This window comes from Pagrus pagrus (genome assembly GCF_965226575.1).
Source record: "Pagrus pagrus genome assembly, chromosome: 23".
Lineage (NCBI taxonomy): Eukaryota > Metazoa > Chordata > Actinopteri > Spariformes > Sparidae > Pagrus > Pagrus pagrus.
This window is the reverse complement of record NC_140205.1, coordinates 18,673,265-18,698,437: the sequence shown is the minus strand read 5'-3', so window position 1 is coordinate 18,698,437 and position 25,173 is coordinate 18,673,265. Positions and strand designations below refer to the sequence as shown.

The 25,173-nt window shown below is 40.0% G+C and overlaps 2 protein-coding genes across 4 annotated transcripts in view; one reads left to right on the top strand and one right to left on the bottom strand.

Moving 5' to 3' along the window:
• Positions 1-4,428, bottom strand: part of osbpl8 (oxysterol binding protein-like 8) — a 97,499-nt gene extending 93,071 nt beyond the window's left edge. For 2 of the 3 annotated variants that reach the window (XM_084345114.1, XM_084345117.1), the window contains exon 1: positions 4,086-4,428. The gene's annotated coding sequence lies outside the window, so the exon portion shown is untranslated. Of the gene's footprint in view, positions 1-3,748; positions 3,853-4,085 lie in introns of those variants that run through there. The other variant, XM_084345115.1, reaches the window with a different exon arrangement.
• Positions 4,429-7,912: 3,484 nt separating this feature from the next.
• The window catches only part of zdhhc17 (zDHHC palmitoyltransferase 17), a 32,033-nt gene continuing 14,772 nt past the window's right edge, over positions 7,913-25,173 (top strand). The window contains exons 1-8 of the mRNA XM_084346382.1: positions 7,913-7,988; positions 16,428-16,531; positions 18,445-18,567; positions 20,688-20,765; positions 22,048-22,192; positions 22,566-22,630; positions 23,649-23,811; positions 23,962-24,087. Coding sequence (XP_084202508.1) covers positions 7,926-7,988; positions 16,428-16,531; positions 18,445-18,567; positions 20,688-20,765; positions 22,048-22,192; positions 22,566-22,630; positions 23,649-23,811; positions 23,962-24,087 — 867 coding nt within the window. The 5' untranslated portion in view covers positions 7,913-7,925. The remainder of the gene's footprint in view (positions 7,989-16,427; positions 16,532-18,444; positions 18,568-20,687; positions 20,766-22,047; positions 22,193-22,565; positions 22,631-23,648; positions 23,812-23,961; positions 24,088-25,173) is intronic.

The window sequence follows — 25,173 nt, the reverse complement described above, 5'->3', positions numbered from 1 at the left end:
GCACTAACTGTGCTCTTTCTATACTCATCTATAAACATGAAGATCAGTTTCATGGTTTCAGCAATTTTTAAAGCACGTTCTGATTAAAAATATATATTTGTCTAGAAAAAGGCTGTGAATACATCACCATGGAACCGCTGCTGTATAAAATAATTTAACATCAGAAAGCACCGCTCCCAGATCAAAATGCAGACTTCACCAAGAAAGCAAAAAGTTCACCCTTCCAACGTCCCTGAGAAATGTGGTTGCCACTGTACAAAAGTATTGAGTTTCATAACAGAATAGTTTCTATCCCAGTACATTTTCCAGGATATGACATTTTGCAAGGGTGACAAACAGTCAAGTTCACAGTCACAGTCACAGTCATGTGCTACGGTCTGCAGATGCCCATTTCCCTGTAAGTGATTAATTTTTCGCATTTTTCATTCATTTAATGTCAAAAATAGAAGTCTTCAAATTATTGAAACAACAACTGCCCATGGCATCTTTCGACCATCCAATCCGAGTATGTCAGAGTCTGCTCTGCTCCTGGGTATTGTCTGGTCGCAGGGAAATTAAATGTACAAAATGGACTCAGGCTGGCCAAACAATGGGAAATCACAGACCACATCTTTACAGAGACCTGTCTCCACCACAACATCCCGGCCAAAGCTGTTGCACAGGCAGACCAACAGCGTGCAAGATGAGAAGAGGTGGACTCTGTTTACGTCAATAATGCTTGTGCTCAAACACAGTCAATGTTGACAAACAGTGGTTATCAGATGTCAAAATTTAAATCTGACAGCAACCACATTATCATCACCATCCTGTTGCTGCTGTTAATATTAACCCGGATGCAAATGTAAAAAATGTATACGTTTATGTATACAAATAACTGTATAGATGTTTGATGTTTGTGTAGCATGAAGGACTTTACAATCTTTCATGTGATTATGCAAACCCCCCGTAATGACAAATAAATCACCTTTGATGGATGCTTTGATCTTATTACAACTGGAGAATAAGATTTACTGGCTACGACATCCCTGCAGCACTATAGTACTTCTCTATAATTCTGTATCAAAATATTGCAGCCTATTTGACATTGCATGTCACAATATTGCAAACTCAATTATTGTTTGATTAATCGTGCAACACTGATTATAATGAAACAAAATATAGTCAGAGTCAAAACACAATGTAAACCTCCATTGATACATTGTTCTCTGTTTGTTCATAACAGGAAGGGTGTAGAAAGTGTAAGCAGAACAAGATAGTGTTGATAGCTTTCATGCTCAGCAAACCATTACTGGAAAATAAATAAAAAAACAGTCAAACCTGCTGGCCATTTTGTTCTACCTGTTTAACCCTCATTATACGATTTCTCCTGCACACAGATAAAACAATAAAATGCAAATGAAAGCAACTGTGTACACAAGACTTCACCTTTTGACTCTAACAAGTGTAGACGTACATGTGGATGTACAGTATTCTGTCCCACAATCAAAAGATTGATTTATCCATACTTATAAATGTATGCATGCACCTAATTTACCTAATTTATTGAAATAATTATTCATATAATACAGGAATATAGCAGCCACTTAGAAAGCTTTGTGCAGACCAGGCCTTGTTAAATGGCAAGTATCCAAAGGAACAGCCTCTCCTCTTGTTCAGCACTTGGCATAATTAATCAGCTTCATTAACATAACTGTGCGTCTCAAGGTAAATGTTCCACAAAAGCCCTGTTTTCCATGGACATAGTTCTCCATTAAGGATTTCTAATAGGTTACAACAATAGTTTAGAATTGATTTTTCTGCAAACAAAAGATTTTGACTCAGAAATTTGCAAGTTGTTGCTCAATATTAATTTTGTTTAAAAGCAGTCAAAGTGCTCTGTAGTGTGTTACTTAATAATTCATATGACACTATTTTGCAAAAACTTTGCTTGTCAGTATTAAAACAATGCTGGTGCTCCTCAAATGTAGAGCAACGCGAGTCTACAAGATCAGTGTGCAGGCAACAAGCTGCAGTTCAAGGACGTCAGAATGGAAACTCCATTTGGCTGGCAAATAAGCAGGTCGCTCTTTTGACCCTGGATTGCGAGCCTCACCTCAGCTGTTTGGCATGGAAAGTGCGGGATTTACATGCAAATAAGCAGAGAATGGAAAACATGGAAATACAGTATGTGAGTGGTAGAGCCTGAGTTGGCACAGGTACACAGAATAATAAACTGACTGGCGTTTGCATCATTGACTCAAATCACCTGCGGTCAATTTCAATTTAGCTTAAAGAAGTTCACCAAAAAATGAAAATTCAGTCTTCATCTACTCACCCCCATGCTGAAGGAAAGTTTCTGGAGCTTCACAGCAGAACAGTGCTGCAGCATTCTGCTAACCAGCTGATGTAGATGGGGACTTGTTTTACAAAATAAAATTAAAAAAATTGAAAATGACTCCGTTCAGCTCAAGCCATGCGATCCCAAATTAATTTGAAAAGACATAATTTACTCCTCAGCGTGCAGTCCAGCTCACGCACCCTCTTCAGATGGGGTGCATGTTAACACTTTTAGCTTAGCAGCTACAGTGAAGATGTTGCTTAAAAAAGGGTGTGCATACTAAACAGTGACTATAATAATAAGTAACAAATAATTATCCAAGTGTCAGAGGCCCAAAGATCCCAAATTGTTTTGACAAGACTATTTTCATCCTCTTTAAAGCAAAAATCATCACTGCAGTTGCTAAGCTACAAGTATTAGTGAGTACTGAGTTTGAAGTGGGTGCACCAGCACGACCGTGCTTCAAGGTTGAAAATGAGATCTTTTCAAATTAATTTGGGATATCAAGGCTTTCTGAGACTTGAATTACGCCGGATGAGTTGTATGGAGCCATGTTTGGGGGGCTTCTTTTACATTTTAAAACAAGTCCCCATCTACTTCAGTTGTTTGTGAGAAAGCTGCAACACTGTTTTGTTGACAAGCTCCAGAAATGTTTTGTGGACTACGAGACTTCACCCAACTATCCATCAGCATGGGGGTGAGTAGATATTGATGCAATTTTTCATTTTTGGATAAACTTATCCTTTAATTCCTATGATCTATTCTCTGCAGTTGTTATTAAAAACCAAGGTCAGAGTTGTTGACCCATGTTAACAATGTAAATACATTATTTAGTGTCTTTAAATATGACCATTTTCATGACCGAAGGACATGATTTGCACTTGCTGCTTCTGTCACGATTTCAAGCTTCTCACATCTCCTCAAAGGATGGAAGAATCGATCTTTGGCTTCAATAAAGAATTCGCTTTCAACTGTAAAACCTCATTTAGCATCTACCTAAGTATATAAATCAAATTCAAGCAAGCAGGCGGTAGGAAGCTCCATGAAAACTCAGGTTGGTAACATGACAGGCTGATATCAGATATCTGATTACAGGCCAGGATGTGCCGGATGCATCAGTTGTCTGACACAATTACAGCAGTTCTTGCTGCCGGTCAGTCTCCTGTTTCTGCCCCTGGCTCCTTCCAGGTGAAAGTGGTAACTGAGCACCGGGGCTGAGGAGGCAGCAGACATGCAACACTGCAGCAGGATCATATGTTTGAGGAGGATGCAGGAGGGTTAATGTGTAGACAGCAGGGGAGGTCAGGTAATGAAAAGGAGCAACATTTTCTTTAAATAGAACACCAATAGCAGACTGATTTCAAAATCCACAGCTTCTTCCATAACTCCTCCACATACAGACATTAAAATTAAGCATGCTTCGCCACTCACCACTTCGCTGCGTAAAGCACACCGCGTCCTAAACTCACGACTGCAAACAAGCTAGTGTTACACTGACGGCTATTCCTCAAAATGTTCACACCGGGGTATGACTTGAGACCGATGCAAAGACGTAAGGGGAGCGTATGGAGATGGAGAAGCTGCTACTCAGCTATCGCTAACCCTGGTTCATTACATAATAGTACGCACTGGCCGACTGCAGAGTCACGGCTGTCAACTCGCCACAGAACACACACACACAGCGATTTAGCAATTAAGCTAGCCGCGTTTAATCAGCATTAGCATGTGTTATCTTGTGTTTCCGTTGTGGTGTTTGCGTGGCACTAACCTTCGCTGCTTCGCTGGGGGTCTCCTGGTAGGTTGTCCTGGTGGTTAACGGAAGGAAACTGCTGGCTGTAAATATTCAGTCAGTCCTCAGGGACGTTGGTCTGTCTGCTAACTGTTAGCTGACGACGTTTTAATGTTATTTCTGCGTATTCACTGGTCTTGCTGGCGATGGCTCGCGTGCTCCTCAGCTCAGCGGCGTCATGTCGGTCCAACAGTAAAGTTTGGATAGTTAAAAATTAACTTTACAATTAGCGGTATGCTTTCTACTATCTATATAATACCATTATTCAGTCAACTTGTTAGCCACTAGCCCGCCTGCACGATTTGTCATGGGTTTGAGTGGTCTAAGGTAGAGTCACCCGGATTTAAACATACTTCCTGTTACGATTTTCAAACTAAAAGCCACAAACATTATATTTAAAGGCCTTACATGTTTCTCCTTTTCACAAAATAACTGGCTTTTAATCAAATATAATTTACTTTAATGTTTTTTTTCTTGTAATTGAATTGCATTAAAATTGTTTGCACACCTTTCCTGGTTGTCTTTTATTGTAATAGTCTTAAATAGACAATAAAGTCTTAAAGGTGCAGTATGTAAGAACTGGTTAATTAATTAATTAGCCGGCCAGCTTCGAGCAGTGTTGGTCTTATTTGCACCCTTAGCTCAGGAGCTTTTCTGTTTTTTAATAATGTTTTAAATATTCTGACAAATTGCACCTTTAAATTCTAAATGATACAAAAATAGTTATGTTAAAGATAAATGTGGCGACACCCAAAATACTCCAAAGGTTAGACCCACACTTAGACATTTATTTGCACACATAGACGTAAATATGTAAAACATGTATTTGAAATATAGCAAAGAAATCTTTTGCCAGGCATTTTGGAAAAATATACGTAACACCGCATCTTAAACTTTGATGACCGCTTTGATTTTAGTGAGCATTGTTTTTTCAAGCATTATTTATTACTACACTACACAAGCTTCCTCCTGAGTTTTCATGCTGCATATAGTCACATTACTGTTGTTGGGCTTAACGAATGTAGTGTTTTGACACCATTTATAAAAATGTCCTCCCTTTCTTGTTGTAATTATTTTAATTCCTGCAGTTACCTTTATGATTTAGAACAAAGTGCATATTGTTACTATAATTGGTGGTAGTATTAATAGTGAGAGTAGTTTGTCTGACTTTATTTTGAAGGCCAGACACTCAATATCCTGTCTCTGATTTCTGACGGGGTAACTTGACTCATGACGAGACTTCCTCCCTTGTTTGTGCTCGGTGATCATCTGATTTGCCTGGCTGGACAGGGCATCAAACACGTGATCAATCTTCTTGTTGCTCTCAAAATCAGTCCAGCTGAACCCGTCTGATCTCTAACAGAGACCATTTATGTATTTCACGTCATACATAGTTATGAAACATGGAGCTGATGATCACCCCCTTCATGTATGCCATACACATGTTAAGTACAGTCAGTGTTAAGCATGATAAATACATATTTGTTCTAAAATTATACTTGTGGATGTGGTGCTGGAAATAATTATGAATGATTATGTAACATCACATTAATACCATGTGAAGGATGCCTCTGAGTCACTCATGTAGACGCACTATAATAGGCTTTTAGGTGTGTCTGGAATGATTTTATCATGGAGGAACTTTTATATAGAGGTATTTGTATGTGCTCCTATGATAGCATTGGATGCACGCTGTCAACCATTTATAAACTGTACAGGATTATTACAGCTGTTTCCAGTCTGTGAGATGCATTCATGCATGCTTGGCTACAGAGTGACATCCAGTGGCTGATGGAGGTTTAGTAGAGATATGTGCGATGAGACATGGAGGACATCTACAGGCACAAATGAGTAAGTGCAATGTTCATGTTTTCCATTGTTATTTATGGTCTTATGAAATGTCAGATATCATCTAGTCACAGTACTCCATGTCTGTAATTATAGAGGTTTCATCATGACTGAATACATTTACCTGTTTCAGTATTACTCAGTATTATCTACACTGTAGTTGAAGTATAGTATGAGTCTTCTCATATTTCTATGTTTAGTATTCTGAGGAATGGGCCTTTAAATATTTATTTTTATAAATATATATATTGTTGTCACATATCATTTAATGCCCATTGTTTTACATTTTTTATTTTCTACATTTTTAGTTTTACACTCTTATTTCTCATTATCTTTACTCTATTTTATGTTTTCTTATAATTCCTCCACACCGTGACATTTCTGTTCTAGAATAAGACACTGTAACATAAACTAAATTCCCCCTCGGGGATCACTAAGTATTTCTGAGTCGGATTATTACTAATCTGTTCTATATTCTTATCAAAAAAATGGGTATTTATTTTTTCAAATGGTCCTGTTTTGTTTGTCTTTGTGTTTTTTGTTTGTTTGCTTTGAGCGCTTGAATGATCCATTTAAAGACCTCCTGCATCCTCGACTTAACCCAGGCTTGTGAAGCTTTTGTCTCACCTTGAATAATTTAATCGGTCTTCAGTTTCTTTGGAGAGTTTGGTTGTCCCATGATCACCTACATGCTGTTCGTGAACAAGAGTGAATGTCTTCTGATGTGAATATAAGAAATATTTGTCAACAATTTGTCCCAAAATATTTGCTTTAATCTAACGCAATCAGTAATGACTTTATCTTACACACTTACATCATATGTTATGCATATCTAATTAGTATTTTTGGGATACTCATACTTGTATAGTAGCTGTATTTAAATGCATTTAACAACTCATGCAGTTGCTCTGAAGATTTCCAGATCAGAGACAAATAAAAACAAACAAATAAATAAATACATAAATGCTGTCATAATGACTAAATGATGTTTCTGTTTGAGAGGTTTCCGGAAGAAACATAATTACTCGAACTACAAATCAAATTACTGGAATCAGATTACAGTTCTGATGTAAATCTCTGACTCTGAAAGGGAGATCTTGGCCTAATTCTCTCAAGCAGAATTGATTAGATCACACAGCCACTAATGCTGGAAATTGTCACGCGTAGTAAGTAGTAGTATGTGTAAATTAACTATATTTGCAGTCTAAATAATGTGGTAGGAGCACCACATTTTGATGTTCCATTTGGTTTTAAGTTTTTGCTTGCAAATAATATCAACATGTTTCTGGAACGATCATAAGGCAGAATGAAATTAAGATTACACAATGAACCTAAAAAACAGAGGACGTACACTTTTACCATTTACTGTAGAGTCAGTCTGGTTGAAGATGCTCTTGTTAAAAAAAACAAAATAGTTGGTTGCCTTGATTTCCTGTGGGAAATCAAGGCGTGGCAGATGCTAATATTTCTAATTGTTATAATGACAAGATAGTGTTAGTGACACCTAACCTCACTCAAAACCTGCTTAGGCTTAGGGGAAGTGGAATAAAAACACATTTTGTTTTCTGTAATATGAAAAACACCCTTGCGTTAAACCCTGTGTCTTGTTATGGACACCTTATGTGGGTTTTGGGGTTGCGATACAAGGCTTAAGAAAGCCTGGGGGATATATCTTTTCTATTTACTCTTGATATGTAATAGCCCACAGCGTGATACTGTTACATAAATCCTCAGAGGAACTGTAGTGTGAGCAGGAATAATAATGCCTTGTTGATGTATTTATTAATATGTCTTTTTCTTTACATTAGTACCCTCTAGTCACTTTCTATAATATGATAATGTGACCTTCTGTGTCATCTGGCCTGTCCTTCATCCGTGTGTTTTGACAGCTCCTCTCTCCTCCTCCTCTTTTTGTTTCCCCCCTACACAGCCTCTCGTTTCCCACAATGCTCAGCGAACATCACCACCAAGATGGCCGACGCTATGGAGGAATATGAGAAAGAAGCTGGCTGCGTCCCTATTCTCCATCCCGAGGTATGGTCCTCGGGCTTCACGCCTTCGCACACACACATGGACACACAGTAAACATATAACACCCGCCTGCGTGTGGGTGGCCGCGTGGTTTTGCCGTGCTTTTTGGGAAACTCCGATGCCCCCTGCAACACCACCGGTGGGGGGTGGCAGGTAGCTAACGATGCTAAGGGTGCTAACGCTAGCCCCCTCCTCCTGCTGCATAGCAAGTAAACGCTGGGCAGATGTTCGCGTTAATGTAAACGTTAAGCTAGGTGGTGCCTTCCGTGGGGGCGACGCCGCGCAGCTAGTAAACAAGACTGTAAGCTGTGTGTTTGAGGCTGTAATGGAAAAAGTAACGTTAACGCTTAATCCTTACAGTCATACGACGTTAGCTCTGTAGCTAAACTGGTAGTGCTGTCTGGTTTAGCTGCGATGATGTAAATTGGGGTCAAGTGTATATGGGTATATTGAGCTGTGGTGTCCACTCAGCGACCATAATAAGTTAACGTTGATATCGACGAATGTAGAAAATATCCACTTTATTCTTGAAAACCACATTCGTGTGTTAGTACGAAATCTTGTAGTCACCCCTCAGCTAGCTAACCTGCAGCACTTCCACTTTGTTGGGGTTGTCAGCAACGCTATCTGTCATTTTTCATTTATTTAGCATTTGTCGTTTCCGTCCTCGAATATCGTTGAAACATTTCGTTGTGCATGGTTTTAAAATATTAAGAGCCAAGATAAATAAATTAGTTGTTTTGGAATGTGCAATAAAGAACATTGTCCAGATTATATTGCTTCAAAAATGACGTATTAAATAACTGACAGTAACGTGAGCTGTAACACACAGGCTAGCTAACCAAGCAGGATCGTATTTGTTTCCTCCACTCCCTATTAGCTCTGTTGTATGTGTTTTTAAGGTTTCGCATATTGAGCACACCCTGGTTATCAGTTGTTATTGTATTTGCTTGGCAGGTAATCTAAATCATGAGGAAGATCTCTATCTTCATTGTTGACGGTTAGCTTGCTCTTTTTCCCAGCAGTCCTGTTGTCTTTACTGGTTTTGTAGTCAGCAAGTAAAGTAGGCTAATTTACCTCCAGTAAGCTAATCCTGGATATGTGCAATTCAAATGATTCATGTCTTTAATGTCCAGCCAGTCCCCAAGATACTGGGAGATGAGTTATTGTACATAGTGTGAAATAGGTTGAAAAGGATGTAGTCTAGTGATTTATAATCTGGTTTTGGCTGTTTAAAGCTAAGAGTGTCTTGGAAATCTTGTTCCCATTCTGGCTGGTGATCCAAAATGTTTAATTTAAGCACTGAATGTAATAGTCCTGTTCAAACATTATGCCAATATGAAACTTAAGTGGTAATATTTCTACATCTGGAGCACTCAAATTGCCACAAGTAGATTTGCTCTCATTGCAGTATTGGCTCCCAGTTCAAACATGATCCAATAATGACAGAACATGATTAAATGAACCTTAATCGCTGCATTTTTAAATAGGACTGCCATTGACAGTTATTTTCATTCTTGTCAAATCTGCCGGTTATTTTCTCTATTACTCGTTTAATGTTTTGGTCTTAGAAATGTCAGAAAATGGTGAAAAAATGTTTAATCCTGTTTTTTCTGTGTTTAGTTACTTTCTGCGCAAAAGAAGTAAACCCAGACAAAGGAAGATAGTAGTTTGTAATGCCATCCTCCTTTTTATTCAGCAAGTCTATACCCACATACTGGAAGTCGACCTGAATCAGTCGACATATGTCATCAAATGTTCCTCCCAACCAAGGTTGAATGCAGGTTGGACTTAAGTGAACCAATTTCTTTTTAAGACTGAAAACCTAATAATAATAGCAATAATTTAATGTTATTTTTGACATACAGTTGTACAACCTCTACAACCTCACTTATAATGAGAGATAAAGAGAGACCAGCAAGTGTGATAATGAGAGTGATGGTGTTGAGAGAGAGGTGAAACACAAATGCATTTGGTGCCTGATGGAAATGATGTCATTTCCTGTGTATTTGTGGTTTGGCAGTTGAGCCTATGGAACCACAGTTGAAGACTGACAGCAGTAACATGATGGATGTCACAATTAGTCAAGAGACACCTTTGTTTATCTGTATTGCAGATAAGCTACTTCCTCTCTGTGGCACGAGAACATTCAGGTGTAGACTGTTAATCACCTTGCTGTTAATTCTTCCTGACTGTTGTTAATTCTTTCCTCTTTGAGACTTGAGGGGGAAAAAATCAGATTTACCACAGAGGAGGATGCTCCTGATTAATGGAAATGTAATTACCTTCCGTTCTTTGCTCCCTTGACACAATGAATTCCCTCCTTAGTTTGTTTGTCTGGGTGTCACTGCATTACCTGAATGGGAAGTCTGAGACACCCCAGACCAACTTTTTGGCTGGGTGAAGTACAGGACAGGAAAGGTGGGAAGAGAGAGAGGGGACAGCATGCAGCAAAAGACCACAGTGGTAAGGACACATCCTTAGTACATGAGGCATACTCACTGCCAGGTGAGCTACTGGGCCATCCCGACCTCAGACCAACGTAGGCTACATCCACACTAGTACATTTTTGTTTTATAACCCCATAACTTGTGCTATGGTTATGCCTAGTGTCCACACTACTCCAGCATTTTTTACAGCCCTAAAAACCATAAACACGGTTGACTTTGATTTAGTTTGGTGTTGCGAACCTTATTGTCCGTGCCAGCAGCTGTTGTGCAGTTAAATTGTGCTTTTATAATGCTGCTACTGCCTACGTGTGCAGGGGAAAGCTGATATTCGAGTGATTTGCAACAGTCACTTTTCCAGCTGAACTACTCACCCTACAGGGTGCGTCTGATTTGGGTGAGGCCAGGAAGAACCGGTGCCTGGTGGGATCATTTTACCAATGAAGCAGTGGTTCGAGAGGAATGGGGAGAAAACTTTTGAATGCCCACATTGGCCCTGATCAACGTAGGACTGGGCAATATATACATGTTATAGTGTTATGGTGATATGAGACTAAATACTGTCTTAGACTTAATGCTATATCATGATATGACGGTTAGTGTTGTCTTTACCTGGTTTTTAAGGCTGCATTACAGTAAAATTATGCCATTTTCTGACTCGTCTGTATATGTTATGTGTGTCAGAGTGTTTGAGTTCATACATGGACTGGGAGTATTTTGTGTACAGTGCTAAAATGCTCACCAGGAAGGCGATTGTTTTTGTCTTAGACAGTTGTTTTAGTGGGATAGTCTTGTCAGGCCGGATTCTCTGTTCTGATTCTTAAAATGTATACAGAAAAAACACAGGAAGACAAAGGTGGCATGCTATTGTTAGCTCAAGTTTAACCCACACAGGCACCGGTGGCAGAGATTGAAGAGGTAAGAATGTAGCCAAAGGCCTGCCATGGTGAGGTTAGAGAGTTTAACTGTCTGCCATGAGTTCAGAGGTGCCACAGCCTCCGCCTTCTTTTAATCATTGCACAGGAGCATTCACAATATGACCTTTTGGCTGTATATCTGCCTGTTATATTGAAGGAATATGTCTGGCGGTAGTAGCTTTATCATAAATGTAGTTTATTTTCCTGTATGCCACTTTGCCTTTACAGACTTGGCATAAAGTTGCTCTTCTTTTCAGCAGGGTCCTGCTTGGAATCTGGGTCATTTTGAGAGCAGAGTCGGACTGAATGTATGAGGCACCTGGGTTAGAGCATTGGATGTTTGGTTGCACACTGTGCACCTTTTTCACTTTTAACCAGTGCAACATGTCGAGTATAAACATTTTCTCTCTCCGGGAATGTAAGGGATTAATGTGCCCTGCTTCCAATCTCATTTGAAAATGCAAATGAGCATTCTTCCATAAAAGGCAAATAAAGGTAGGGGGGTATACTCAGCCACTTGATGTGATACTTCACTTGTAGCACAGAGTGGAACCTCTAATTCTGTTTATTTAGAATGTTCCCATTATTTCCATCATAAAACAGTGTTTCCCCTCCGCTTCCCCCTGATCCAGGGACGTAAACTGTGCCATGGATATTGAATTAGTCCCTCGAAATGGCTCTCATTTCAGATCAAATTGGATTGTGAGCTATGGCTACAGCCAGCAAGATGGATACAATTTTCCACAACAGTTAAATATAGTCTCAGCAAAGTAGTCATTGCAGATTCAGTGAAAGGGTAATTCTAATTATTATTTTGCTGGATTTTTCCCCAATTGAAATCTAAATGTTGATCTCAAACTGAGAATTTTTCACTTTTATTGTACTGTTGCTGCAGTCTCAGTATATTTATGAAGCTGGAACCAGTAAGTGCTTGACATTATGTACATTTCGAATGATTAAAAAGATTAACCAATTATCAAAATAGTTGGCAACTAATTTCCTTTTGATTGCAAAGCAATTAACTGACTGATATTTGCAGCTATAGCTGTAAACCAGTATGCCTGCATTTTCATAAATGGTACTGTCTAACATTTTTAGCTCAAGGCACGTGACCTCCACCACCCCAAGGAGAGGTTACCATATGTCCCACTGACCAGCTCCATTGACAAAAGCCAAGCCTGCTGCCTCTGTGAGCAGATGAGATTCCCAACCTAAAATCAATGATTAGTGTGAAATGGATAATATGCCTAATTGACAATATCATTGCTTCTGCCTGCCTAGTTGTTGTGTGCATGACCAGTAAGCAAGTATGTCATTAGGAGGCAAAAAAATGCAGAATGCAATTATCACTACAGTTACAAATGCCACCATCAGCTTTTTAGATGACAGGAGGAGATGAGGATAGGGAGTGAGGGTGTTGTGACTGGTAAGGGGTCAAAGGTTATCTCCACGATAGGTTGAGATGGAGAAAGTGATTTAACAGCTGGTGTCTGAGGGTTTAGCGCCAGGCCCTCTTCCCCCTGTCCCTCGACCGACAGGAAAGCAGTTAACCTGGCGATGAATTGCGAGCACTTTCTCTCAATTGAATATCCAGGCGAGGGAAGAGTCTGAGTTCCACATTTATCCTGGGCTTCTGTTTGTTAGCCTGTTGTAGGAAGCACAGTCACAATTTCATAAAAAGCGACTCTCACCTGGCTCCCCTCATTTCCCTGGCAGCTAAACTTGTCTGAATAGCACATGGGGTAGTTGAAACACATCGTATGGATTTATAAATGACCAAAACTTGGCAGAGAAAAGCACAAAAGCCTCCTGGCAGCTTTAACACTTTAAAAATACAGGGGGAAGAATATGAGATGGTCACCTTCATATCCCCTCTGTCACATCCTCCCTCCTTCATCCTCCTCAGTCTGATTTAGTCCTTAAAATAAAATCCCTCTTCTGCTGGCCTTAGCTTCTGTTTTTTTTAATTTGTATTATCATGGAAGTATCACAGCCACATAAATTCTTTTTTCCTTTAAAATCGCTGACTTTAAGGTTTAGGATCCTGGACCTAAAGCTTATTCTGCTGTGAATGACTGGTATTTAATGCCACACGTTGGCACACATGTAGTGTGTGGTAGTTGTCATTTACAGATGGTTTATGAGGTCTGAAATTATCACATGACATCGCTGTATGTCTATCCAGGTGTGCTTAAAATGTTGGTTATGCTTCTCAAGTGGCTTTGTGAACTTAAGCCCATAAGGAAACCACATTTCAGTGGTGTCTTTTTTCTTCTGTAATGTCACGTAATTTCTTGTAAAAACAAACAAAAAAAACCCAAACTGGATATTTAGACACCATATAAGTCAGGTAGGAAATATTAAGTGCAACACAAAAAAGTCACACATATTAGAGGTGCACTGCTGCCACCAACTGTTGCTGTCACAATGTGTGAGTCCTGACTCCCAAAACGCATTACCTTGCGAGGCAGCTGGATGAATTCAAGTATTTGTTCTAAGTTATCTGACCTATAGGTACTGATATGTATTAATACGGGTAATCAGAGTTTACCAGTGTCATGATATAAAAAAAATTACTCGTTTGGCCCTCACGCTCATATGTAATAAGTTACATAAATAACAATGACTTGAAAAACTGTAGCTAGTCAGAGTGTAAAGGGAAGTTTTTCTAGTAGCGCTATGGAGCAGTTTTTCTTTGAGCTAGACCCGTTTTGCATGTATCATGCAAATTCCACTGATCTACAGATGGCGATCAAGCACAAAGAAGTACAGCACTGTACCAACAAAGGCAGGAAAGAATTAGAATGTTTGTTAGTAAACATGGATGTTACTCCATGCAGGTTTCAAACTTTCAAAAATCAGTTTCCCAAAAGTTTTATGAAGAGGGGAATATATTCATCCCATTTGTTTACACCCTAAGGAGACAAATGTATTGTGGTGAGCAACGCTGAATGTACACATAACCTTTGTTTGTTTACAAGAACACTCCACAGGGCACCTTCAGGTCTGCTACTGTTGGTTGTTTTCACCGGTTATAACTGCTGCTGGCAAATTTACTCAGCTGTAGCTTAATTACATGAGTTCTGTGAGTCAGCAAAAACTGAAGAAGAATGGATTTGGCTGTTGTTGTCTGGTAAACATAATCTGCATGCAGAGATCTGTACACTCACAATGTTTGGATTGTGTCTATCTGCTCCTCATAAGAGACCAACAATTTATTATTTGCTTTACATAAATGTTCTAGGTGTCAGACCTGACTCACCAGCATGTTGTGTAATTAGCATAACCGACCAGTTGTGCAGATGTTATAAATAAATATAACACAATGTAATCAAATTTGAATATTATTTTTCCATAGGTGACAAAAAAATGACAGTTTGACCATGAGCCAGCATGCACAATACGAGGAGCCTGAATCTGAAACAGTCAAATGGAATTCAGCTGTCATGAATATTATCCACACCTGTGCTGTAAAAAGAGATCTATTAGTTTACTTAGTAGACTCTACTACGTAGTTTGTGATCAAGCTTGGTGCAGGCCTGTAGTTTAAATTAAATAGGCAATCACAAAATCAACAATCATAAAAAAAATGTTTCCTAGGGAGTCAAGTGTAAAACAAAAATCTGTCTGAACTAGTTTTTCTCATGCACCCTCTCCATCTTGTTTCTCCACCACCATTCACCATGCTGGCAGAAATGCTGCCTCAGCACATCCTTCTGGCTCTGTAGGGAAGCCCAAGCTAAAGTCAGAGGCAAGATGGTGCAGCTCTGTGTCTCTGTGGTCCTCTCGCCTCAAGCTACCCAGCACTTCCACACAAGCCTGCCGTGTCCTCTGCCCCCCCAGAGGCTGCCTCATTATTCCTCATTATTCTTCAGTGTTATTTGCAGCAGCTCAGCCACAGAGGTTTGAATGTCTGCTCGATAGTGAACACAATATTGAGCTTTTTTCATGTGGTGATATTGTTAAAATACCACAGTTTTTGATGGTAAATGTGAGTTCAGACATCACAGTTTTGACTCTGAATTTGATAACAAAGATACTACCTAATGTTTGGATGGTTTTAGTAAATAATCCTAAATTCAGTTATTCTGTGATGGTAAATTAGAGGTGATTCAACTCGGTTTAACATTAGCTATAGCTCTCATTCTCTGGCTGTACTCTAGGTGCTCTGTGTTTACCAGACACAACCCTTGTTTCCGGGTGATGGAGGGTAATTGTGGTTTCCTTGGCGTTTCTATGGAGGCTAATTGAATGTGAGTAGCACAGTCGCCATATCTGTGTGACAGATTAGATCTCAGCAGCAACAGGAAGACTCGACAAGAGTGTGTCCTGCTGCCTTTATGTCCTCTTTTAACGCTGGGATCAGTTATTGAAATGAATGCTAAGTGTCTGTCTTAGAGCAAGACACGGATTCTACCATCACCAGGGCATTCTCTCTTGTTGTTCAGACTTGCCCCCCTTTGGAAGATCATGCATGTTATGTTGCTCTGTGAATAAATCTTGCAAACTGAAATCTTGATTGCCTTGCAAGCATCATGTTCCTCTTTCTTTAGACATTCTGATTTGTCACAGCAGAAAAAGCACAGCTGGAACCAATAACAAAAAAGATGGCTCAGTTCCAGAAATCATTGCAGTGCAATTCAAGAATAGATAATGTTATTAGACCTGTGTTTGACGGGTCAAAGGTCTACTCTACCTGATGTTACCTTATGTTACCTGAGTTAACCTCTTCTCAGGAATTTGTGGGTGTGTATAGACAGTGCTTCCTCCCTGTCCCGTTAGTTTTGTTGCACCTGTCAGTGGGACAGTTTACACCATTACCATTGTTATTAGTCTTTGGCGATATCATGTTATAGCTCCACCCAACCTCAGCCTGACTAGAGGTCTAATCAGTCAGTTTCATTGAAAGCACCTGCGTGTGTTTTACTTAAGTAATACACCCCACTACCCCACCCACCGGCCAGTGCATTTTGGTATGATATGATGGCGATGATCTAATAAAGCAGCACGATCTTTCATATCCTTAACTCATCTTTATCTCTGTGTCTCTGTCTCTTGTTCTCCCTCTTTCTTTTCAGGAAATCAAACCCCAGAGTCATTACAACCATGGCTACAGTGAGAATGTTAGCCGTAAAAACCATGTGGATGACTACAGCACCTGGGATATCGTCAAAGCCACACAGTGAGTGGACAATACGTTGTTGTCTCATGTGGTCAGCTTGTGGCGCGACCTCAAGAAATAATTAGTTTGTTTTTGTTTTGCCAGTGTCGTCATTTACAGGGTGTAGTCTCAGAAAGGTTGGAATTAAGGCTGTCACTTTTTCTTTAAAAGTAGAGGTTTTTCTCAAATGTGTGAAAAATTACATTTTCTAACTGTAAGGATGAATTCAAAAAACAAGGAAAGTAGTTAGCCTTGTGGTCCAGCTGAACTACTTCATGTTCTATTGACCTCTATTGATCATTAAGCTAAGCTAATGAATTAAAACGACACTTCTGATAATTACGACAGATGATCACGACACCAAGGCATCTGAGGAGCAGTGTGTGGAAATATTTTGGGTTCTACACTGTAGATGGCAAAATTACAAAAAATAAATAATAAAGTTTTATTGACTGTATAAAATATGCACGGCGCTTCTGGGTCTGAAAAATAAAGCCAATGCAAAAGTGCCTCAATCTTGCATTCTCTATATTGACCAGCAGGGAGCAACTCCTCTGGTTACAAAAAGAAGTCTGATTGTGTGTTAGCTGATGAGAAAATGAGCCTTTTCTTCTTTTCTCTTCTCTCTTGATTTATTGCCTCAGTGAACAGTTTCCGAACGAATTTATGGTCTCAATCACCTTTTCAAGTCTTCTTCAATACAGCATAATGAGTATTTTGTTAATTATGGTCCCATTTGGAGTAAAATAGACAACAAAGCAGCGGATGCTTTGCGGCGTGGTTACCTTGTGTTTGGCTGTAATGCCAAACTCGAGGCTTTAAAACGGTAGTCCACACTCCAGGGGGTGACGTCACAGTAGGTCTAATGTTGGGCTGTTTGCAGAATAACAGAAACCCAGCTGCCTTACTTTACAATGACAAATATGAGGACTCAACTGCAAGCTGCAACCCAAAGAGTTTGTTCGCAGCTATTCTTTGATAATACTGCAGGGAGAAATGAGTATTTACAGCCACTCCATTGACCGCTACTCAACACAAGCACGTCATCAGTTTAAGACACACCTTCAAGCAGGTAGCCCTGTTGTAATGGAAATGAAAGCCACGCTGGGCTTACGTGCCGAGTCAAACGGAGTCGAGCTGAGACAGCACATGTGTACGGAAAGGCCCCAATTGTGCAGAAGGGTGCAAGTCTCTGTCTCCGACCACAGAGGGAGGAAATCGCTGACCTCACATGCTCACAACAGTCACTGTACACTCTCATCTTTACGCATGATGTTGTAAATAGGTTACATTCAAATTAAGTCAAACAAAGTGCATTTGAACTTGACTTTTTGAAAAAGTGACAGCACTATTCAACATTGTTTACTACTTTCTGACTAGTCCAGTGGGAGTCTATGTCATTACTGGAGGGCAGCATGTTTACTCACTCACTTATGTGTTTGTGGGCTCAAGATACCACAAATTTCAAATCCGGAATTAACTTCACCATATTTACAGCTGTGGTTTTCTGACTCAGCACATGCCACAGATATAATTCACAAGCTCAGAAAAGTTTGAGAGAATGTGGGGGGTGAGGGGAGAAATGTGGAAATGTCTTTGTGATAAGACAACAGAAGCTTTGTCTGGGATGTTTTTACTTTTGACAGCAACAGATTTATGTTGTTTTGATTTGAGGTTCAAAATATCCGCTTAAAGACAGCCAGCGCCAAGTTCTGCCACAGTGTGGGTGTCTTGTTTGGGTCTGCGTATCTGTTTATCTGTTTTTGAAGTTGTCAGTTATTGTGTGTGTGTGTGTGTGTGTGTGTGTGTGTGTGTGTGTGTGTGTGTGTTTGTGTATTTTGTCAGTTTGTCTATGTATTTAACCTTGTGTTTATCTGTGTTTGCCGGTGTATTTGTGTGTGAGGAGACTTTAATCCCTCTCCTCTCTGTCTTAGGTATGGCATCTTCGAGCGCTGCAGGGAGTTGGTGGAGGCGGGCTTCGATGTTCGGCAGCCAGACAAAGAAAACGTAACACTCCTCCACTGGGCCGCCATCAACAACAGGATAGACTTGGTCAAGTGAGTCCAGTCATGTTTTGTATAAGGGAGGTGGTGGCAGTAGCAGAAGGAGAGACTGAACCAAGGACTGTCTGGAAATATGTGGTTGTACTAGTCAGTCTCCAGGTGTGACTTCGAAATATGAAACAGCAGGTCACTGGAGAAAGAACTGTGCTCAGGTAGCCTACCAAAAATAAAGGATAACATATATAATACATAGACAAAAATAAGTCAGCTCACGGCTTTTCTTCACTTTTTACATCTTTGTTTGCTTGCGCAGCTTTTCTGCTCTACTTTGCTGCTATCTATAAACCCACCAAACTCTCTGCCCCCATGAGAAGAAAAGAGTTTCCCTGACTCTAGCCACACGCTTAAATGACCCAGCACTCGTTGTCAAAAAGGTTAACACCAATTCAGCAATTAACCTGCCGTTGTTGCAAATACATTAAGGTATGGAAGACAACACAAGTGTTCCCCTCCTGTGTAAATACTGCTGGCAGTGTCTGACCCTCTCCAGCACCTCTTGTACTTTTCTCTTAATTACGGCTTTAAGTTGGTAGAGTTGCAGGAGTCAAGAGACTACATCTAGCTCCTCAGTCAAACGCAGTCCTGTACTCCTGTCTTTTATGTCAAGACAGCAACATGGCATAGAACGTCAAATTTAACCTGTGCTTTCAAATTGAAGGCACATCCCAAGTATCTGAAATTACATCCACGATTCTCTCACTTCCCTCTTTTCCTATTGTCTTTGTCCCTCCTACTGAGGATGAATGGCGAGATGCAAGGAAACCATATGGCGAGGGAGAACAAGGAAATGTATTTTAAGCGTGATGAGATGTCCTGTCCTCTGAAGCGTCAGGAACACGCACCATTTCATTCAAATTTGCCAGATGTAGGGGTTGAGTATTTATACATCATGGGGTTCAGCTAAAAGTCTTCCGTGATAGCTGCTCTCGTATATCCTCGCCGTTGGCTCCTCAGAGAATCCTCCTCACTCTTCAGAGCAGAAATAAGAGATGTTGGACTGCCTGCAAGTTGGCAGACAAGAACAGCTTCCTGTTCAATTAAGGAGCGAGGAAATATCAGATAAGTGTCTTGGGATGTACCCCTGGAATAATAACTAAAGTAAAACCACAACCGGAATAATGTGAATGAAAAAATGTCAAAACTAGTAGTGCGTTCTCTCAGAGTTGCCATAAGGCCAGAGTTGCTTTATAGTTCACCTCTGAAATCACTAATGATCCCACTGCCACTCTGACAGCAACCTCTGGCTGTCTCACCCAGCAGAGAAACCTCACATAGCTAGGCTGGTTTAATAATAAGATAATAAACTGGACATGGAGATGTAGTGCGTAGGCCAGCAGCAAGACATTTTTTAATTTTCACAACTGTCAGCTCAAGTCTGATGAGATAAAGTCCATTTTGCGCTTTCTGGAGGTCTCAATGTTACGGTAATAGAAGGCTTAATTGTCAATGGCTGTTGGCCCAACTCTAAGTTACTGTATTATCAATTAACTATGAAAATATTTCACTTTGTTGTGGGGGATAGATGTCCATATATAGTGTGCGATATATTTTTTTGATCAGTAGTTTTTATTGTTTTTTTTAGAACAGGAAAGGAACATCAAATATGTATATATATCCATTATATGGCTTTATGAAAACTGAGAAATAGGATACAAGAAATGAAGAGGTTTCACAGTTTTATAGTTAGACGGTAGACGATGCTGAGACAAACTGGCCAAAAGAAATTTAACAATACTAAGGATGATTGTTGTTATTAATTTAGCTGTCATTTCCTCAAATACTTGATCAATGGTTCAGTCTATAAAGTGTGAAAAATAGTGAAAAATGCTCATCACACCGTCTTAGAGCTCAGAATGATTACAGATTTGTGGAAAATGTTTCCAAAAGTTCTTGGCACTACATGCTGTGTGCAGTTTGTGTGGGCGCCAACTGTTGGCATGAGTAACATACTTCTACTACTTCCTTCTTTTATCCAAACATCAGCCAACAAGCTACCCATTGTCATTTATACCAGTTATACAGCCTGCATCTAGATTAGATTAACAAGAAAAAGGTCAGATTCATGGGTGGATGCTGTATAAAGTGTAACCTGATGATTTTCTTTGTGTATGCAGGTACTACATATCAAAGGGAGCCATAGTGGACCAGCTGGGAGGAGACCTCAACTCCACACCTCTGCACTGGGCCACCAGGTAACACACAATGACCACAGATAACATATCTGCAATTCAGTGAACATTTTGTTCCATGAATGCCTTAAAGGGAAAATGTTTCTTTTTCTTTCTTCAAATTACTATGCTGTGTTATCTTCTATGTTGTTATCTAAATGTAAGAATGATTTTTTATTGTACTTTTTAGAGATTCATTTATCAATCATGGCTAAATCAGTTGTGCAATTGACACTTATGAAGTAATTCCCATTCACCGTCATCTCTTCCTTTTTATGGCTGTATTCACTTCTCGTCAACACTGATGGTTTACGACGAGATCCTCCGTCTCAACTTTATTGTTTGAAGGTTATTTCCTTCTTCCTCTTTGTAATGATTCAGTCATGTTGTAACTGCTAAGAAGGGACAGCTCACATGATATCCACCCCCCACCTCTCCCAAACAGACAGGGGGGGGGCGTTACACACGCTTGTCCTGAATTATTGATAGGTTTGACAACAAGTATCCACACCATTGCCGGTACACAGACACTCTGGAGTCTTGTGTCACCCTCCGCTTCCCCCCATCCAACCTCCAACCATCCAATGACCTTTAAAAGCCCCCCCTGCCTCTCTGTCTGTATGACCTCAGTTATTTCGACACATGCTTGATCTCAGTGCTGTCTGCTCAGGTTTACACACAGCAAGTAACTGTCACATTTCTGTGTGGTGAAAGCGATACTGCACAGATCTAACTTAGGTAATGAAATAAAACTCAAACAATCAGTTTTATGACTTCAAATCTTATCTGGCCTGTCGGGGGACGTTTACATTGCAGACAGGGTTAGTAAAGCAAATATATCTTAAAATCTCAATAAACTGTACGCAATAAAAGCATGCAACAAATCACCTGCTGATAATCAAGTGATAAGAGCAGACAGGGAGTCAGTCTCTAAATATTTAACTAGCATATGAGGCTTCATCATTTCATGTGGAAATATAGCCATTTAATAGCAGTGGAAGTAAATGAGATGCTGATCTTTAGACTGTTGAGTTTAGCCTCTTCACCCACTCAGCATTTTTAGTGGGTGTTTAAGTGAGAAGGGCTTTGGCTCTCTTCACCCTGAACTTCTAAAAGACTGTAGCTACATGTTCCTGTTAGTGCAAACTGTTTCTGCAACATAACATTAAAATTCAAAAGAAACGGAGCATAATTCTCTTCAATTTAAGATATATTATTCCATTTTTGAAGCTGTGTAGTGAGGAACTAGATGTCAAAATAAGGAAATGTCTGTATCTCTTTTAAATTGGTGTTTATCTTCTCCCAGACAAGGCCATCTATCCATGGTGGTGCAGCTCATGAAATACGGCGCAGACCCCTCTCTGATTGACGGTGAGGGATGCAGCTGCGTTCATCTGGCCGCCCAGTTCGGCCACACCTCCATCGTGGCCTACCTTATCGCCAAAGGACAGGTAGGAAATTCCAACACTGCAGCTTATTTGGCCGAGGGAAACCTTCATCCTACAGTGCATAAACGATCGGCAAATGTGCCCCTCTGACAGGAGTTCTTTCTTATGGTTGTTATTGTCTACTGGGATATTTTAAAAGACAGTGGTAATTGTTAAAATAGGAACCAAACAACCTCCATTGCTTTATCATCTCTTTTTTTCTGTTGTGTTAGTGTTGTTTGTTTTATTGTCAGCCACTGGGGGACAAGTCTGTGTTATATAAAAGCATTTTGTACCAGCGGCCTCCATCAGGGGGAGCCCTGCTGCTTCTCTTCTCCACCTCTGACTTCTCCTTCAGCTCCTTCACTTTGTTTATTGTATCTTTCCTCTCCATCAGGATGTGGACATGATGGATCAGAACGGCATGACTCCTCTGATGTGGGCGGCTTATAGGACACACAGGTGTGTATGTTTATCATTTGTGTGAGGGAACACACTATGCTCATGCAACTACAGCTTTATGATGAACACTGAATACATTTTAACCTCACATCAAGAAAGTTGCCTGGACAAAGTCTGAAATACTAACAATGACTTAATGTGCAGAAGTGCACTAAGCCAAGTACAGGCTGGAACAAGTTTCTGCTGACTGGAGCCGCACATACAACATCCTCCTGTACACATGAGTGGTCATTCATCAGACAGACTGCCAACACAGGGAAACAAGTCCCAGTAAAGCTGCTCAGCTTCATTAGAATATCCCCTGATAAGCAGTTTTGCTGATATATCATTTCTATTTATAATGTAGTCATTTAACTTATTGGTCCATGAGGGGTATTATATCATCAGCCACAGAAACTAGAGGTGTTGCTCAATGATGAAAAGGGTAATGATAAAAAGAATGAGAAGATTACTTAAAACACACAATCATTTTAGTGGAGAGTTTTCTAATGAAATGAATTACTTTCTAGCAGTTAAAATGTGTTTCAAGCAAAAATGCCCAAAAATGTCTGCTTCCAGCTCCTCGAATATGAGGATACGATGCTTTTCTTTGGTCATATAAGACAGTAAACTGAAAATCTTTAGACTTGGGTGCATGTATTTTATGGGGGGACTTGGATGTCCTCCATCATGAGGCCATTTTACATTTTTAAATTTTAAAAAAAATGCAATTTCACATGATTTGGGACCAATATTATTACCAAGTATGTCTACAAAAACTTGGAAAAGCATATAAGAAATAAACACTACTCAAGAAGCTTAATGATAAAACTTGCTAAAGAACTCTACAGAGGACTAACTACAACCTTTAGGTCTGGGTAAAGTCATTTAATTGGTTTTGATGCTCGCCACATTGATTTTACATTTTCATTCTGCTTATGTGGTGCCCAAAACTGCTTGGGTGCTGTACCTTAAGCCTTATAATGGTGGGATAAACCCTGATATCACAATGACTTGATATTATTCCTCTGTATGACAGTGTGGATCCCACCCGGCTGCTACTGACCTTCAACGTTTCCGTCAACCTGGGCGACAAATATCACAAGAACACAGCGCTGCACTGGGCCGTGCTCGCCGGCAACACCACTGTCATCAGCCTGCTGCTGGACGCCAACGCTAATGTCGATGCACAGAACATCAAGGTAATGCCCTCATGTCTTCATGTGCTCGTATTTCCATATTATTTGTGTGATAATAGTCAAACTCATGCAAATGAATGACACTTTCATTTAGAATGGTGGAAATGGATCAGAGTATTTTGTGATGGTACATGTGTATGTTTGTTTTTTTAGGGCGAAACACCGCTAGATCTTGCCAAGCAAAGGAAGAACGTTTGGATGATCAATCACTTACAAGAAGCGCGACAGGCCAAAGGCTACGACAGCCCGTCCTACCTGAAGAGACTGAAGATGGACAAGGTACAATCACACACATAAACACATGCTCAAATACGTCAAAAGAGAACAGCAGGCAGTCAGAGAGTGGAAAACTCATCAGGAAAACAGACAAATATGAATCATTTTAATAAGATTGCACATAACAATCTGATATTTGCTGTGATGACACACATACCTGCGTGGCTCCCCATCTATCTTTGTCTCAGTTCACACAGACATGCTCAGACCAGCCACACCACACTGAACTTTTGCACTGCTGCAGGTGTCACAGCATGTCTGTGGTACTGGTCACCTTTCAGTATACAGCTGTCAGTTTGTCAGCTGTTTGCTACTTTTACAAGTCAGACAGGAAGGAGACGGCTCTTAAAAGACGGGTTACGGTTAATATTACAAACTACCGGGAAATGGAGGAACAAAGTCACTTTTAGTGTCCAGTCTGACCACAGTGGGTGGTAATTCACATGTATCCTGATGATAAATACTGATGTTTTAGCCACGGAAAACATCTGGCTGGTCATTTCCCACCCTGCTAGGAAATGTGTAAATTCTTTAGTGTGTTTCTATCACAGAATGTTAAAGCCAGGCATGCATGAAATTGTTAATGCTGTTGCCATTTAAAACTATGTTTTAACTCTGGTTTAATGTGTTGTTGTCTCTCCTCTTGTCTGCTGGGACATTATTAGCTAATTAAGGTAAAATTTAGAACTGGACAGTTAGCATAGAAATAGACTACATAAATGAATGCCCCTTCTCTGCCTAGAGGGTATGTGTCCCTGTGTTTATACATCCGACCAATAGATTGTAGACTATTATTTGAATCATGTTCAGGTCTTAGCTTTAGTCCAGATCCCTAGTGTTAGTTCTAGTGTTGTAGCAATAGAGCTTCACACGCTGTAGATTTGTGGAATTCAATCTACCTTTCCTCTTGATGCCAGATGTGCAAAAATACGAGATGCTATAAAAAGGACAAACTACAAATTTCATTTCACTCTAGTCACAGTTGAGACACTTAACTCTACTTTGTTATACCCCTCAATGCCCCCCCCCCCCCCTTCCTTTCACCACTTCTACTACCTGTCTTCTATCTCCTTCTAAATGTCCTACTTT